Genomic DNA, 18,688 nt, shown 5'->3' with positions numbered 1-18,688 from the left:
CTGGTGAGAAGGGACTTTTTACAAGGACGTAGGATAGGAAAAGAGGCCTTAAGCTGGAGGAAGCTAGCTTTAAACTTGATATTAGGAAGAAATTCCTTACTATAAGGTGGGGTGAGGCACTGGAACAAGTTGCCCAGAGAGACTGTGAATTTTCCTTTCCTGGAGGTGTTGAAGACTAGGCTGCATGGGGCTCTGAGTAACATGGTGAAGTGGAAGGTTCACTGCCAGCAGTGAACAGGGACATTGTAACTAGATGATACTTAAGATCCTTTCCAACCTTAACTATTTCATGATTCTAGCAGTAGTGTTTTAATTCATGCTTCCATACTTCAGCACATTTTGAAAGGCCTTTTTGTGTTAATGTGTCAAAGTATGTCCAAATTGCTCATGTAGACATATCTGCGTAATTCTATTTGTATTAACCAAAGTTTCTATATGGAAATATATGTGTCCAAGCATACTAGGAGGGTAGCCCTTACTGTGAAAATGTATAATGGTATTTATTCCTGGGCTGCAAAATCTATTTGAAAAGATGGAAAAAATACTGTGAGTTACACTGCAATCTAGTAAAACCATTTCTTAAAGCAACATCTGACATTTGTTTTAAAAAGAGGAACTTGTTCCCATTGAACTCTTGTTTGCTTATATCCTTATAAGACAAAAAAAAAATTTAAATATTTAATTATGTGGGGCAGATATTACTGTTGGAATAAATCTGAGTGTTCTGTTGCCATATTTCATTACTGCTAAAGGGCAGGTTTTGGTCTTTCAGTGGTTTTAGAAATAAGTAGAATGTTTTGTGTCTAGGACTATTCAAAGTTGACTACTTTAGTAGCTTTATCAATATTTTATCAATACTTACTCAAATTTACCTCCCCCTATGCACACAATATTTTCTGACACATTTTCTTCATACACCACTTTTACATCAGATGCAAATATACAGAATACTTCTGGTACATTTTATTTTTTAGACTATAGATGGTAGCAGAGCTTGGAGGGTGTAAGTATTGAATGAAATTGCATACTCGAAGACACTGGTGTAATTTTGTGAAGTGGAAAGAATGTTTTCCTTTGCTCAATAGAAATACCTTGGAGGAAAAGTGGAGTATATTCATGTAATTGAAAAAATGCAGCATGACATTTCTGTGGAGGTTGAACACCCTGAAGGTATAGTTGGTTTGTAGATGCATTTATAACATTTCTTGTAGACCATTCCACTGAATTATTTTTGGCTTTTGTAGTATCAGGTTATATTAGATGTCTGTTTACAGCAGGAATTTTGTAGATACTGTTGTACAAAAAAAACAGATTTTGAAACTATTTCACTTATATGAGTTTAATGTTTGCCTTTTAACTCTCTGTATTTCATTTACCTAGTTCTGTAATAATTTGGGTAACTAAGGATATCTAAATATATGCAAACACATATCTATAATTTGTAAATACATTTCTGTACTGTGAACTGAAATAATTTAGAGTCATATTCAATAAAATTTTATTACTCATTTGCAAGCCCTGGGAAGTCATAAGGGAGTTTAATGAAGATCCATTAGTTGAAGACTGAAAACAGTAATGTTAAAATTAACTTTTCTGCATTTGGTATGTGCTCTCATGATCTAGTTTTTATAGTAGAACTGCTAATGTTTTTAAACTAGAAATATATGTCCATCACTTTCAATATAAGTTTGCAGTTCTTTGTAGTTAAGATGTATCACATAGCACTTTAAAATGTCTCAGATAAAGAAATAATAGTGTCTTTGTAGGAGGACACTATGAATTTCAAAAAGAGCAGAACTAAAAAGCTTTTTAAAATATTTCATGCTTATTTACTATTAAGACTAAACTATATTTAATCTGGTCAACAGTTTCCAGTTTCAGGTATTTAGGTATGCTTAGGAATCTTGCTCGCTAATGAAGTACATTAAATCCTGTGTTAAAGAGATTACCACTGCTTTTCAGCTAGACCTTGCCTATAATTTCTCTTGTACATTTCTAAGGAATGCTTTCATGGTGCTTTTTCTTAATTATCTGATGCTGTGTTTAAATGATTCTTTTATTATTGCTCTTTTATAGGTTTATCTGTTGTGGTAACATCACAAAAGTACCTTGTCCTGTACAATTCACAGACTTGGTTCCTAACTAAGGTTCACTGGATAATACACATCTGCTTCTGTGGTTACAGCTTGCAAATTGTTTCAGTATTTATTTCTGTGGGATTGTCAAATGGATTCTAAATTTTATATCTATTTTTAAAAGAGGCTGTAGAAAGGATTTTTGTTGACGGCTATATTGAGCCCATAATAAGAGATTTTGCTTGCCTTCAGTAGCAGTCTAGCCTGCTGTCCTGACATCTTTGTTTGATGCCCTGATGTTAGGTCTAGAGTCACCATATTGACGATTATTGTAAGATAAAGTAAGAAGTGGGGTTTTGCTTGTTTTTTAACTTGGCCAAATCCTGGATTCAGGTGGCTGTTCAGACCCCCAAATAATTATGTCAGAAAAGTGGAAATGCGTCGCAGGATGATGGTGACTGGCCAGAGCAACAGCACCAGAGCTTCTTGATCTGGCAGTATGCTAAGCAAAGGGTATGTGGAACTGTTTCTTTGCAGTTACTAACCTGCTAAAATTTAGTCCTGCAAACCTCTCACTTTAGAAGTACAGCTCTCTACTGTGCTGGCATGTCCCAGGTAATGGTCAAGTCCATGAACATTGTGTACCTGAAAATATTTTGGTGTGTACTAGGACTGCTTCTTTTTCACAGGCTCACTTAAGGGCCTAATTTGCTTATGTTTGCCACAGAAATGCAATATGAAGGCATGTAAAGCAGCTAATAAAGGTATGTGTTAAGGATATGAAATTGGAAATAACATTAGAGTTTAATGGTGAGGGAAAAAGAAATAGTTCAATAAATTCCTTTAAAAGAACCAAACAATAAGCAAGAGTATTGTCTTAGGTTGCAATACAAGATGTAATCAGAGGTCTGTATTCTATCACCATCTGTTAAAACCAAGTGGAGCAGTGTTCCTTATCTCTTTCATAACTCATCCCTCATTACTCCGAGGGGATATCCTCTGTTGATGGACCAGCTGTTAAAACCAGGTGGAGCAGTTTTCTTTATCTCTTCTACAACCCATCTTTTATCCAGAAAGATATCTTCTGTTAATGGGACAACCTTTTTCTACTAAATTCCCAGAAGAAAACTAGGCCCATCTTCACCACCAACTGAACCTTCAGAAGAAAACTACACCCTTCTCCAGAACCATCGCTTCAACAGAACCACATCTGTCACTCCATGAGGACTGCAGCCACCATGGAATCGGACTACTACCAAAACCCTGACCAAGATGGTGTCGGGTTGTATTCTGACTCTGTCAGTGTTTTGTTTATTGTATTATTGTATTTTTAATTTTTCTAGTAAAGAACTATTATTCCTATTCATGTCTTTCTGAGATGTTCTTAATTTCATAATTATAATAATTTGGAGAGAGGGGGTTTACATCTTCCATTTCAAAAAAAGTGCCTATCTTCCTTTAAAAGCACGTATTTTTCAAACCATAACACCTGTAAAGAAGAAAGCAGAACTGTACATAATTTTACTAGAACAGAAGAATGAAACCTGAAATATTACAAGTTGCCTTTTTGACCTATTTAACTTCTTGTATTTAAAAACCTGTTAATTTTTAAAATGACAAAAATAAAGAATGTAAAGATGTATTCTTTACAGAATGTATTTTATGTGGAGGCTATCACAAGTACATTTCCTGGTCATTTTTGTTATTCCAGGCTTCCTCAAAATGCAGATGTGTATATGTTTCTGATGTATTAGACGCTTCATATGCATAGTCTACTGGATTGGTTTAGTTGGTTTAAAACCTTTAAATGCTGAAGTTGATTACAGTAAAATGAAATTATGATTAAAATTTCCTATGTAAGTTAAGAATACATAATGTAATGCAGAAATTAGAGTTTTCCAAGAGATAAAAACCTCTAAGATCATCGAGTTCAACCTTTAACTGTCATTTCCAAACCATGTTGCTGAGTGCCACATCTACACATCTTTTACCTGCAGGGACAGTGGCTCACCCGCTTCCCTTAGCAGCCTCTTCCAATGCTTGACAACCCTTTCAGGGGAAAAAAAAAGTCCTAGTATCCAATCTAAACTTCCCTGGTGGAATTTGAGGTCATTTCCTTTTTGTCCTATTGCTTGTTAGCTGGGAGAAAAGACCAACTCCCACTTTAATGCAGTCTCTTGTCAGGGAGTTATAAAGGGTGATAAGGTCTCCCCTGAGCTTCCTTTTCTCCAGGCTAAAAAACCCCAGCTCCCTTAGATGTTCCTCATCAGATCTATGATCCACACCCGTCCCCAGTTCTGTTGCCCTTCTGTGGACATGCTTTAGCACCTCAATGTAGACAGGGGCCCGAAACTAAACACAGGATTCGAGGCACGGTTTCACCAGTACTGTATCTTACATAGCATGTTGTTTTGCAAGAATAATCATCTTGGCAAGTGAGACAATAGGTGGGAGAATTTTCAGGGAGATGCAGTTCTGGTCTTACGGGTCTTACAGCAAATTTTTCTTTTGCACTCGTTGCCCAGTTTGAAGAACCTAGAAGTCACTTCTAGCAGAGCCAGCGTTTCTCTAAATTATGATTTAGTGTATTTAGGAAAGGATAATATATATAATACTTAACTGTTGGCTAGTGATATATCACTATTGTGAATGTTCAGGTAGTCTTAAGGAGTTACTTATTTTCTGCCAAATCAAGAAAGTGAACATTTTGATATAAATTTTTTCTAAAAAGTGCTTTACTAAAGCTGTTGAAAACCTAAAAAAGTATGCCAGGAAAGTGTGCACTTGAATTTCTCCTTGTCTTAGTGTTTTTGGATGTCTTTGCTGAATATTTGAGGGTTCTTTCTATATATAAGAAAGTCAATATATTTGTCTTACTTTTGTTGTCACTTCCATCAGTCTGAGCCAAAAATAACTGTTTTTCAGCAATTTAAATAAACAGAATCATTTCTGAATTGTCACAGATAATGATAAGGGAGGCATTTGACTCTGTCTATGTGGAATTTCTCATTGACGTCTGTTTTTGAACTGTGTGGAACCTATTCTCTTGTAAACTTTCAAGAAATATCCAAAAGACAAAACCCAGAATAACAGGAATGTTTTTGAAGCAGAGATCATAGGTATTTGTGAGGGGGAGAATTTCTTATAATTTAGTCACTGCACAAATGGCTTAAAAAGTGTGGCTCAGTGAAGATGATTGTTTTAAAGGGAGTGGCGAAACAATGAGTGAAATATTTGAAATTTTGAAAAAGAGATCAAGCTTTAGTGGGTTTGTTCCAGAGATAAAACTGACAGATTCAACTTTATTTTTTTAGCACTTATTTTAACTTATTAGTACCTAGAATACCAGGTACTATGTTATGAATCAGTATAATGGCATTTTCAAGTCCTTTTTAGAAAAAACTTTATTTACGGCCGTGAGCAAAATGGAAGTATGCAAATGGTTGTAACCGGTATCAGATGGTTATAAATTGGTATTAGATGTTTCTTTATCACAACTTTTGTGTAGCATAACTACAACCATTGCAGGGCAGTTAGAAACTCAGTGCTGACAGCTTTGTAATATAGAACATTAGGAACAGTGGTGCTTTTTTACAGAAGCCTAATAAAGAGGCTTTACTCAATTGTCCTTGAGTCATCAGTATGAAGAGTTCTAAGCACTGATGAGAGAAGAATTTCTTGGGTAGAAGCTACCTCCACACACATAGCCATCTTAATAATTGAAACGCTTACAAGTTAGAAACCAGACTAGACAACCAATGATATTCAAGGATTTGACTCTTTTAATTACTTCTTTGACCACTTACAGAAAAATCTCCTTCTGGCCTTCTCACTGAAGTTGTAGATTCATGTGTCCAGATGGAACTAGTGTTCAGGAAGATTCCTCTTGTGAACATCCAGCTGTTGTTACTCATTCTGCTTTTTATGCGATATGGTGAATTTTATATGCAAATACGGTCCCTGGGAAAAGAAAGAAAAATTTGAGATTCTTCTTTTTCAGAACATTCTCATCAAGTCACTGACGTGGGCTATTTCTTGTTTATTCTCTCATTTTTATTTATTGTTTTCAGATTTCTAGCTGTACAGTGATTCATTTTCATGTTGAAATTAAAAGGTGTTTATTCTCAGTAGATATATTGCATAGTAAGATGCATCAGCTTTTCTTGTTATAAATCCGCAGCAGTGTGAATTCGAACCATCTGTGATTGAGGAGGGTCTATGTGTGTGCATGCAAATTTTAAATGCTGATCACTGTACAATTTAGGCAAAAGACAACCATTTCCACTATTAATTTTAATTAAACATTTATCTGGGCTCCGTGTTAGCTGACAATATCAACTGAGTGTTTATGTACTCTACCTTACTGTCCTACCCACTGTTACTGGAAACAATGGTGCTGGGATTCTGCAATTATCTAGACCTACAACACTTGTCAGTGAGAAATCCTGCTGTAGCAGGTGAGAAATTGTCATCTTTCGTAATAGAGAAGTAAAGATACTCATGGTCTTTAGGTACCTTCAGGAATTGTGTGAAATATCAAAAGAGGCAGTATGAGTCATTCCCTTCTGTGACTCTGTCTGCCTTGGGTTATAACCTAGGCATTTGACCTGATTATTGTCATTTTAGTTAAAACTTTCAGATGATTTAGGTTTTTTTCCCTGCATTGTCAAATCTGAAAACTTTTTAGGCAAAGTTTACTTGCCTTTTGAAGTAGTGGAATTAAATGACTCATAGGATGCACAAAGCATAGCTGAAATTTTGGTAAATGGAAACAGAAGTTGCTTCTTATTTTGTCCATCACAAATGAATCAGAACAGTGGAGTAAGAAGATAAACTTTAACTCTGAAAACTTTGTCCTTAACCTTTTTCACCTGTAATTTTACTTGGAGTGGAAAGTAAGGAACATGTTAGAAACATTGTGGAACAATGATAATTTACTCCGATTTCTGCCGCAGCGCTAGCATTAAAAATATTCCTATGTTATGGCTTGCTGGTCTTTATTTCATGTTATATTCGCTATAAAAATGATGTTCTGACTAATGTCAGTTTTCAGGATTACTAGCTGTAAATTAGCTTACAGAAGGGATGATGAGAAGCTTTTCTTAATTACTTTACCAAATTTGAGTTATAAATAAATAGATCCTTTTGTAATTGTTGAATCAAGTTTTTGAATATTAATTGCTTCCTTATTATGTGAGTAGAACAGATCCATACTAATCTATAAAAGTCAGCAGAAGTTGCTAATTGTGCTCCATAATTTTTTGGCAGAGCAACTTACTTGCCATTTACAATGTAAGTTCTTAGAGAAATAGTAGGTGTTAAAAAACATTTTATAATTTTGATATGCTTTTTGTAACAGTTATATTTTTCTGTTTGTTGAAATTTAGTTAATGTGACATTTCATTGGTATTGTAGCCAGATACACAGACAAATGTAAAGCAGGCATGCAAATAACCTAAAGCAAGTACACTTTTCTGGATATTAGAAGCTGTGTATAACTGAACATTATCAAGTTGTTAAAGCTAAGATCAGACCTGAGTCTTTATATGCTGGTTATATATCACATTGTAGGAAGTCAGCTGATAGAGTAGAGTAGTAAAGAGATGATTTCTGACAGGGCTTGCATAAATACATTTCTTACGTCTCGTCTCCTCTCCGTAGTGCAAACCTTTATGTGTTTTCAATAGCAGTGTAATTGTGCTGTACAACTGATGTTTTCACTTCAATTATGGGGGGCAAAAACCTATAATTTTCATAACTATGATATTTTAGTAAATGTTAATTGGATACAAACTTGGATTGATACCTGTTTCATGTTGAAGACAATAGCTGTGAGGAATACATCAGTCCCGCTGGGGAATTTTGATGCTTGTGATGATTTGGGTGTGATTATCGTACTTTTTCAAAGATGCTTATTTTGGCAGAAGTGGAAAGAAACATGCAGTGTCATCTGTGGAAGTCTGCATACTCTGAATGAGGCGGGGGAATGCCAGGAATGTTTTGTTAGGGGTAGCTAGAAGATGGACTGAAGAAGTAAAGACTTAGTGCCGTATATTTATTTATATAAATGAGTTACATGCTTAGCGAAAATCTGATACTGGTCCTGGAATAAATTTATGCATTTTCATAGCATTTTAAGATATTTAGGATGACTCCTTTTAGAGACCAGATACATAGTCAGAGGTGTCCCTGCATTGTAAAGAGAGTACAGTTCTTCCCCAGCATGAAGAACTTCAGACTCTGGTTTTGAAAACGGCTTTTCTTGTGGTTCAGCCTTTATTTCTCATGAAAATTACTCATGTGTGAGTTCCAAGTATAAAATAAAAGAGGCTCACAAGAATGTCAAGCCATTTCCATGCTTTTGTAAATATAAATTTTTTTTAGTCCTTTTAAAACTGGCAATATCACTAATGCAATCTGATGTGGGTGCTATGTACTTTATAGTGTAGGATTGACTAGAGCATGTGGTATTCAAAGAAAAAAGATGACATGGTTTTCATGATTTCTACCAACATTTCTTACTGTATTCTTTCTTGTTTTATCCCCTGGCATGTTGTTAGTCCAGGCAGATATTTACCCTTCAGTTAGTTCACTTTTTCGCATTCCAAAAATCTGCATTTTTTAGTCAATTATTTATCTGATCTCTTCCTTGCTGTTTAATTAAAATGTTTCCAAGGATATACATTCTCCTCTGACTTCTGGATCAGTAAAACTTAGTTTGGTAACTAAGAAAGTTTCATTAAAAAGTACTGGGAAAAGGGAGGTCTTGTCATCCACAAGGCAAGGAAAAAACACTTCTACAGAAAGCTCATAACTGACAGAGAACAAGTTCAGCAGGTCATGGAGTGATAATGTGTGTTAGTGTCAGTGGCAAGACCGTGAGTGCTGAATGTGCTTTTGAATATAAGAATGGTCTTGTGATTTTGGCACCCATTGCTTAGTTAGTGTGTACCTCACCTGAGGGGATCAAAGGTTACGTACGGGGCATAATAACCATTGAGTCAGCAAGTAGTAAAGGCTTATATTACTTATATTTGTATACTGGAAGACCTGGTTCCCATTTCATACCCATCTTCATATTGTCATAAAGACAAAGTGGGAAATTACCAGCTCTTGATTGTAAATTTGGGTTCTGTCTGTAATGTTTTGCCAAAATGTAACATATTGCCAAAACTGTGTTTTATGTCTAGTTAAATTTGATGGAATTGCCAAAACATACCTTCAGAGTCCCATGAACTTTAGAAATTAAGTAACCATTTCATTGGAAATGGTTACATGATCTCCCCTGTTCATCCTTTTTCCTGAAACCTGTTTTCTTCTTGGTATTAAACTCAGCCTCCTTACATGATTCCAGGTTTCTGTTACTCATGTTTTTTTAATTTCATTAACCTATTCTATTCTACAGAAGAGTTGCCTGAAGACAGACCATATTCTAGTATTGCTACTTTAGTGTCTCCCTCAGGGAACATTCTGGGAAGTGGTACTTAGACCAGCACCTTAAATGATTACTAGTCGCCGGCATTACATTCTGGCTAACTTAAAGCAGAGAAAGTATTTTAAATGGAATCTAACATCTAAAGTACTACAGTAATTTCACTATTATAAGCCGCACCTGATTATAAGCCCCACTTTGGGTTTGGACCAACATTTTAGTCAAAATGGTGCGGCTTATAATAGTGAAATTACTGTAAATTGGAGAAGGTTATGCTCTCCTTAATTTTGACTCAGACTCTCTATCCCTAGTTCAATTTTTTTTCCCCTTTTTTTTCCCCTGCAGTTTCTTCCCATTCATATAGAATTGTTCTAATCTGATTTATTCTGGATTACTTGTAGTGTTTTTATGGATAGTTTGCTATAGAAATAAAAATGTGTGGAAGACGTATACATCTTTTCATATGTCTTTTGCTGCAATTAACAAAATACTTATTTTTTGTCTGCATTGAATTATTATACTAATGATTCCATCACTTTTCTGCTTTGATAATGTGATGTATTTGTTTTTCACAACTGAATGTATTACTAAAAAAACCTGAAAAAGTCACTGCTCAGACTATATTTAATCACACCTAGCACTACAACATCATGCGTCAAAACTGCAACTAATGATCAACTCGGTTCTTGTTTTCTGGGTACATGCATGGTTAACTGGCTTGGTTAATACACTCTGTCAGATCACATAGAGATGTGGTTAAAAGATTACTTTCGATTGTGAAGAACAGAAGAAACAAAGTTTCTTTCAGAAAATATGTATGCAAATATGTGCTCTCAGGGCCATGGTGTGATTGTTAGGAATGTCCTTTGCAGGGCTGAAAATTGGACTTGATGGTGCTTATGGTCCCTTGCAAATCAGAATATTCTGTGAATCTGTGATATATATAAGCAGATGCAAGAAATGGGGAAAGAGCATTTCTGAAATATAACTGAATACTGGCCAGTAATATGCTAATATGAAGAGGAACACAGGAAAACGGAATTTCAGTTGTTCATAGCTTTCTTGATTTAAAAACAAGTACCAATAGGGGTAAAAACCCCATTTTGGACTACTTAGATTACTTGAAAGGACACCATGGAGATCAGAGAAGGGAGAATTTGATTGTGTGTTGTGAGAGCTTAAATTTGCAGATGCTTTACTATTTTATAGCCATGTAGGCATGGCTACTCCAGAAAAATGCAAATTTAGTAGGAAGCAACAAACAGCATTTATTTGGGTCTTCCAATATTACAACCAGAAATCGCTGTAGTTGGAATTGTACTTCAAAAATGAGTATGGATAATGACTAAAGGACCACTTAAAAAAAAACAAAGCAAAAAAGGAAGCACAAAGAAGAGGTGGAGGACAAGGAGCTAGAATGTGTGTTTAAAGATGGAGTCACACAAATCACTCCCCTGAATATTTTAGTTTCCTTTTTCTTCTACTGAAATCTCATCTGAGTAATAATTTCACAGTAAATTCAGGGTCATTGTTCACCACTTAATGTTGAGTAGGAAGAACCCAGTTTGAGTAAGCACTTAAGGGAAGCTGCTTTCAAGGTGGAAATACCATTATTTGGGGATTGCAGTCAGAGAGTGGCAATTGTTGAAGGAGTATAGCAGGGACTACTTTCTTACCTAAGTAATACAGCAGCTCTATTTTTTCTGGTTCCTTTCAGTCCAGCACTGTACAAGCAGCAGCCAACCCCCTCCACATACTGGGTGGGTTTTATGTGTGGTGTTACCTTAATTTTGCATTCTAGATAACTGTTAACAACTTTCTAAAACTATTTTCAGCTTTAGATCCAGCTAAAGATCCATGTTTGAAGATGAAATGTAGTCGCCATAAAGTCTGTGTTGCACAGGATCAACAAACTGCAGTTTGCATTAGTCATCGAAGACTTACGCACAGGTAAATACTTCAAAAATTAATCCTACAGACATTTTTGTAGTGTTCATGACTGACTTGTAAACCATAAATCCATTATACTTAATTTAATTACTTAACAACATATTAGCAGGGTAGAGGTGGATTTTAGAAGTCATTATGTATACATAATTTGGTTATAATGTTTACTATTTTATTTTTTTGAGCTAGAAGGTATACATATTTAAATATTGCAAGCTTCTGGTACAAATACATTTCGGGACATACCCCCTGTGCCAGTACCAAATGAATATAATTATTGTGATAGTATCCTACTGCTATACATTGCTTTGACATCATCACTTCTTATATGAAGCTGGAGAACTCAAAACTGCCTGATGAAGTGTAGGTAACAGCTTGATATGGTAAGTTGTTTGAGATTAGTGGGGTTTTTTTCCCCCTCTTCTTTTTCTCCTGTGCATTCTGATTTTCTTTGCATGCTGGAATGGTTAAATGTAAGGAGAAAATATATAACAAATTCATGTATTTTTGTGGCTTTATCTGAGGCAGAAATATGAAGGACCTGAACCATACACTTAGTTGAAACATGACTGTTGTGTGTTAAGGAGATGGTGTCAAATTGCATTTTCGACTTGAGATTGTTCTTTTTTACCACACTTCATTGTGGGAAACAGGACACAGTAGAATAGCTAAATTTCAATAAATTGATTTAAATAAGTGTCTGTTAAGTGCTTTACTCAGTAGGGGCTGAAAAAAGCTGAGGAAAATAAGACTTCCTTGTGTGTTGGAAGAGGATCATTTCAAGTACAGTTTAATGAATGATACAAGGAATGTTCCTCTGAGTATCTAGTTATGTTAAATACATTCATCTGGAGCTTTTCAAACAAGCAAGATAGTACATAATGAAAGGAAAAGTTTAAACTGTTCTCGATCTGTAGTTGTACTTAACAAAAAAAACCCCAGTATTTGTGGAGTTACACCATTTATATTAAACAATTTCAATGCAGAGCTAGACATTTTAGTTTGATAAGGTACTATATATGGTGCAAGAATTATTATCAGACAAAGGTAGCCTGCTTTCAACTGAAGTGTCAGGAATATATGAGTGTTAATTGTGAAGACACAACATAATTCAAAATCCTGAGGTATTACATGTCATGGAAAAGAATGAAAATAATGACAGTTATAATTAAGTATACATGCAGTAGGTGACAACAGAAAACTCTTTTAGATTAGATGAACATGTGTACTTCTTGTTGAATTAAGGAAGTTTTTGACATCAGCCTTCATCCCTGTATTATTCCTCTCACAATTCTTAGTACTTTTTAGAAAGGTAGTACTTTAAAAGACAAAACTTGCCTGAATATAATGCAGTCAATAATGGGAAACTTTGGAATGGCAGAAACTTGGTGGTTGTAAACCTAGTCTTGTAAGGTAGATGAAGCAATTTTCTACCTACCTATGCTGAGTCCAGGCAGGGTTTTCCCAAGCTTAGATCTCCCTATTCCCCCAAATTACCACATACAAGGAGAAATCATTTGCTTTGTCCTTTCTGTCTAAAAAGGTTCTTCATTCAGTTTCTGACCTTTTTGTGACATGGTGGGATTAAAATATAAATATCATAAACACAAGCAGTCATGTCTACTGGGTCTCTTTACCACTACTGATTTTCTTTGCCCAACATGTTATTCCTTCAGATGTATCTAGGAACTCTTTATAAATAACTTGCCCATATATTTTAATTTGGACATTACTGCTGTATAAATCCACAGACATTCAAGAGATTTTTTTTTCAAGACTCTTGCACAGGAAAAGTAGTTTAAAGTATGTGAATTGATACAATGGCAAAGATAATCTTCAGGAGACTGTCAGGGGAGAGGAGAATGCACACTTCCAAGATAAATAAAAAGTTTATGTGCACCTTTAGGCTACCCTCTGGTAAAGAGGCATGAAATACAGTTACAGCTGAATAGATTTTTCTGTAGTGTCATCAAGTTGAAATGTTCTGATTCATAGTTGAATTCTCTATTACTAGAAACAGGATTCCCAAGCAACCCTGTTACCTAGTTCATAATTCTCTGTTTATAAATTCTGTTACTTTCTTTAGGTAATAGCATTAACTGAGAAGTTGCTAATCAGTGGAGACTGATAATTGTATCAAATGGAGGACTCAATTTAGTAATTTCTTTTGCTGTTTGTAAGAAATTAACTTGCAGGAAAAACACATAGGCATAGACATATTATTCAGTCTGTGCTGTCCTGGGTGTTGTTCTCAATCTCCAAACTGTTGTGGACAAGTTTGGATTACTGAGGGCCCCTCAGTACCACACAGTGAAGCATAGGTGCATATCCCAGTTACCTGCAAGGCTGGTAGTGATGTGATATGACAAGGTCCCAACAGGATTAATTAATGTGACAGCACGCTTTAGGGATGATTCTACCTGTGCTTGCAGAAGTACTAAAATTTCTATCAGCTTGGGGATCTCAGCACTGTGATCTTGCTGCAGTGTGCTTGCATTTGTATGGTTTAAAAACCAGTTACTGTGTCTGACTGTCCTTTACATGGAGCTGTGGGTCAGGCAAGCCTATGGTTTTGCTCTTTCCTCAGTTTCCATGGCAGCTGAGGTCATGATCTCCCCTCTGTCTCCTCTCAAGGCTCATTTCCTTTCCTGGTAGACTGCCAAGATGGCAAGTCCTCTTCTAGCACACTCCTGCAGGGCCACAGCACAAGAGCTTCCTTTATGTACTGTCCTGGAAAGGCTAAATAGCATTTGGCAAAAAGATTAAATGTGTTGTAGATCGTTGGTCATGAAAATAGTTGGAAGTACCAGGACTCTGAAGACACAGGGACATGCTTAAAGGAGCAGCATTTTTGTTGGTAGCAGGTAACAGCATTTGCATCTCTGCTGGCTTTAGCTGTGTTGGGAGCTGTGTTCTATGTGCTACACGCTTAACTCTGTGCTGTGAAAGGAAGATAATGTACTTGAGGGAGAAAACATGCAGGATGTGTATATAAACATAGTTCACATTATTCCCATGTGAATTGCTGTGGAAAGGGAGTATCTGTCAGCACTAGAGTGCATCACAAATGTGTAATTCAAACTATGGTGTAAAATAGAATTTTCATTGATTCTTTGAAATCTGGGAATTTGTCATTAACTTTTCCTTTTGGCTGAATGGTGTTTTACCTTATTGTGCTTTCCAGTTTATCTTCCTTGGTTAAGTGAAAAGGCTTTATGAGTAAAAAATCCTGTAAAGGGTCTTTACATGAAATAATGAAATGCTATGGAGTATACCTTATTCAGTTACAAATACAACTTGCAGAATATGAAATATGATATTGTTTATGCTGGGATGTGTTTATGGGAGTGTTATGGTGACAGGCAGGATATTCATCCCACTAAGAGAAATCATCTACTCATCTTAGTTTCCAGTCTCTTCACTCTCAGGAGATTTAGTTATTAGCGTCTGTGGTACTAAGAATCTCTGGCAACTGTGAGTTCACCCCTGTGAGCTTTGGGAAGAGGAAGGAAGTTATGTGAGTGTTCCACCAGAAGATAGTTGGGCAGGAATAAAAAGGGATGAGTTAGAGCAGAGGGCTGTAGGTGGTAATGGACATGTCATAATGCCCTCAATGGAATGTGTATTTTTGTATATTTAACTTTTTGTATATTTAGCGCAGCAGGTGGTAGAGATAAATCCTTAAATCTCCATGTATTTCTTGTTGCCACTTTTGAGTGAGGAAGCAAAGCATATGTGCAGACACCACGACATGTAGGAGCTCATTAAGGCCCTGCTAGCTGGTGACTAACCAGACTCAGAAAACTGGAAAAGTTAGTCCAGTGGTGACCTCTCCTAGATTTACAGGTCCTGATGATAATGTGTTAACTTTCTTTTAGATTTGAAACAGACAATTATGATATTGACACATACTATAATTTTCACTAAGACTGACATTCTGTGAATAGTAGGCTGCAGTACTAAGCAGTGTATAGGTGAAGTTCTAAGCCAGTAGGTTAGCTGCAGGTGAAGAGCAGAAAAACTTGAAAAAATGGGAAGGATTACTCCCTAGCAGAGAATTTTAATTTTAATTTTAATTTTAAGCATAACAATAAACATGGGGCAGTGCCTATGGTTTCAGGTTAATTACTTTTATTGGAATCCTTTTTGTACTCATGTTTGTCAGAAATATTTAAGCCTAATACTTAAAGGTGAAAGAAAGGAAATATGGGCTCTGTCTTCTTCAAATGTTTCTATTTGCTTTTGTTGCAAATCAGATGCAGGAGAGAATTTATAAAGGAGATGAATTCAGTTGAGACTTAGTTATTGTACAGCCAATTCCAGGAAACTGGTGAAGACTCTCTCAATATGATTTGTCTAAAAGTTCTGAAAATTAGGAAATTGTGAAACAGTTTTGGGCCAAAAATCACGTTTCAAGTAAATCCCAGTGTCTTTGATATATTAGAACCTGGTGACTAATCTTGTACTTACTCATTGATCCTGGTGGAATCTCATGAAAACCAGTCTCTTTTTCTTCTTCCATGAGTAGAAGAAAAGTACTGTGTGAAATTGTTTGCATACATTTAGCCAATCAATGCTTGGAGGTATTAAATTATTCAGTGCATTCAAGGTGTGTGTAGTTTTTCTAGGCAGATGTAAATCTGTCTTTTTTATGAATTCCCCACAAGGCACAATACCCTCTTGCCTCCATTGTGAAGGTCCTGCTATAATCTTATAGTTTGTTTATGTGAATTGTGCAGATCAGCACCACAACTCTCTGCTATGGCAGAAATAGATTGCATTTGTCTCCGCCATAGCATGTTAAGATGGAATAACAGTGTTTAAAGACCTGAGAGCACTTACCTGTGTGATGATATCAAACTCCCTATTTCTTTGGATTTTTTACTTTCTCCAATCGTTTATTCTTAGTGTTCGGAGCAGACAGCAGTAGTAACTGGTTCCCAGTAAATATTAACTAAACCACAAATTCTGGTGATACTAGCAATTTTAAAAAGACCCTCACCCCATTTTATTAAAGTAAAGGTTGAGGTAGGAGTGGTGACTTTTTCATAGTAAAAACATTTCAGTTAGATGTTGATCAACTTGAAAATAATAAGACTTCACCAGTCCTGAATAGACAGTCTCAATAAGAAAGCATTTCTCTAAGTTTAAAGTAAGAAATAAAAAGTAGCTCTTCTTCTATTAGAGTTCCACAAGGCAGGTTCTAGAGAAGTGTGCAAACTGGACATCTGTAAGGTGCTCAGCTGAGTAGAGGTGAGCAGTATAAAAGGCCTAATGATATAGAATTCACTCTCTAAGAATGAGTGATTCTTCAGAGTTTTGTGAAATGAAGTTAGACTTAGTGACAATAGTTCCTTGCCCCAAGGCTTTGTGGAGTAGGACCTGAATTTAGAGATTAATAAAAATTCTGTAATATTTCTGCCTATGGGTGCAGTCAGCAAGTTATAGCAGTTTCACTATTAAAGTGTATTAAAGAGTGTCACTTTATTACAGACTCACTGAAGCTGATAGTGGTAAAGGTATTACATCACCTAATCCAGTTCATGAAGGTAGAGGAGTTGGATAGCTTAATAGATTTTGTGGCAGCATTTAACTTCCTTCAGGGTTTTGGTTTAAATGACATTTTGAAGTGCTTATTTAGTTCAAGTCATTGGTCATCTAGACTATTATCTTACCTTGGACTCTGTCCTCTTCCAGTTTTCTCAAGAATGTGGAAAATCAGTCTAAATACATTTTACATGGGGCAGATTATCTGAAATTTTTCCCTGTGTTTGGTCACTTTAGTGTTTTAATTTGAGGAAAATGTTCCATCTCAGCTTGGAAGTGATGCATGTTGGACATTGGATGGAGCATGATGTGGATTAGCCTGGATGATGTGACAAGCTCAGAGTAACAACGTGAAAGAAAGCAAAAACCTCTTCTATTTCTATTTGTGCATGGCTGAGATTATGCTCCCAAGCAGAAAAGGTGAAGAAGTCAAAATATTTGGGAGGCTTATTTGTGTCTATATGTGAGAAAAATTCACACACATAATGCATACATGTACATATGTATGTGCACATGCATATATATGAATATATGTGTACACATGCATATGTATTGTTTTTGTTTACAGTGTATGGATACCTGTATCCCAGATTTCCAAAGCATCATACTTTTGAACCTGAGGTATTTATTTTGCTATCTTTGCTCCTTTGCAACAAACTAAATTTCTGATTAGAAAAAGAAAATGGATGTAACTGCAAATCTGTAGTTGTATTAAAGTAGTCCGAGCAGTTTTGAAAATAAATCTATTAGAGATGATATGGAAGATTTTCTCATTTGATTGGAAAAGAAGGAAAAAGAGTAGAGAAGAAGGAACTGTATAGCTTTGTAGCTTTCCTGTAATTTAGGTGCTGCAATGTTTTATTATTTAAATAAAAGCCCAACAAAACAAGCTTTCAAAAAACTGAAGGAAAACAAAGGACTTGCTTTGGTGAGATTTTGTGAAAGTTGCAAACACCACTATTTAGGATGTCATCATTTCACATTATAATGCTGCTGAAGAAGACCAGCTGGTGCAGTTAAGTCCCTTATTGGAAATTTTAGTCTGATTCATTACTGTGATTTGTGGTTGTACACAGAAACACTTAATCATTCTTATCCTCCAAACTCTATTGAATTTACTGAAGGCTTTCTGTTTCTTTGCATAATTTGTGCTGCCAGTCTGTCAGCTTGGCAGTGTTTCAAGCTTTTTGCATTATCTGTGTTTGCACAGGAAGTGATGCTGCACGTAGGCTGAATTTACAGTAATTCTTTTGTAATAGGCTAATGAGCAACACTACTTCATTCACCATACTAACATTATATAGCTTTGATTAGACCAATTATTGTGTAACTATGCCATTGTGATCATACTTGCACTCTACAAAGTACTGAAAAAGAAATTTGATTAGCTGTAGCTTAGTTGAACTTGCTGAGGAAATAATTTGGATTTTGTGTACTTAAAAGACATGAAAATTTGCATATGTTGGAGGTTTTCATAGCTAAGAAATTTAATTCATTAAAGTGAGAAAAATGAAGCTTCTTTTTTTACTCTCCGTTTCATTGGACTGGGGAGGAAAAAAGGTGACTAACACTGTGCATCATACATTCTGCATTGTGTATACATTCTGTATTGTGAAGGCCTGTTAATTCATTGGTAAGCTTGTGTTTCCTCGATAATTGTTAGTAGGGTTTATGGGTTCACAGCTGA

General features: G+C 35.7%; 1 protein-coding gene across 4 annotated transcripts in view; it reads left to right on the top strand.

Annotated features, from left to right (window-relative positions):
* The window catches only part of SPOCK3 (SPARC (osteonectin), cwcv and kazal like domains proteoglycan 3), a 188,933-nt gene that overhangs the window by 77,351 nt on the left and 92,894 nt on the right, over nucleotides 1–18,688 (top strand). For 3 of the 4 annotated variants that reach the window (XM_033059613.1, XM_033059612.1, XM_033059614.2), the window contains one exon: nucleotides 11,343–11,457. In XM_033059613.1, coding sequence (XP_032915504.1) covers nucleotides 11,343–11,457 — 115 coding nt within the window. Of the gene's footprint in view, nucleotides 1–11,342; nucleotides 11,458–14,197; nucleotides 14,319–18,688 lie in introns of those variants that run through there. The other variant, XM_033059615.1, reaches the window with a different exon arrangement.

Source organism: Catharus ustulatus, chromosome 5 (genome assembly GCF_009819885.2).
Source record: "Catharus ustulatus isolate bCatUst1 chromosome 5, bCatUst1.pri.v2, whole genome shotgun sequence".
NCBI lineage: Eukaryota > Metazoa > Chordata > Aves > Passeriformes > Turdidae > Catharus > Catharus ustulatus.
The sequence above is the reverse complement of the archived record's forward strand: the minus strand, read 5'-3'. Positions and strand labels throughout refer to the sequence as shown.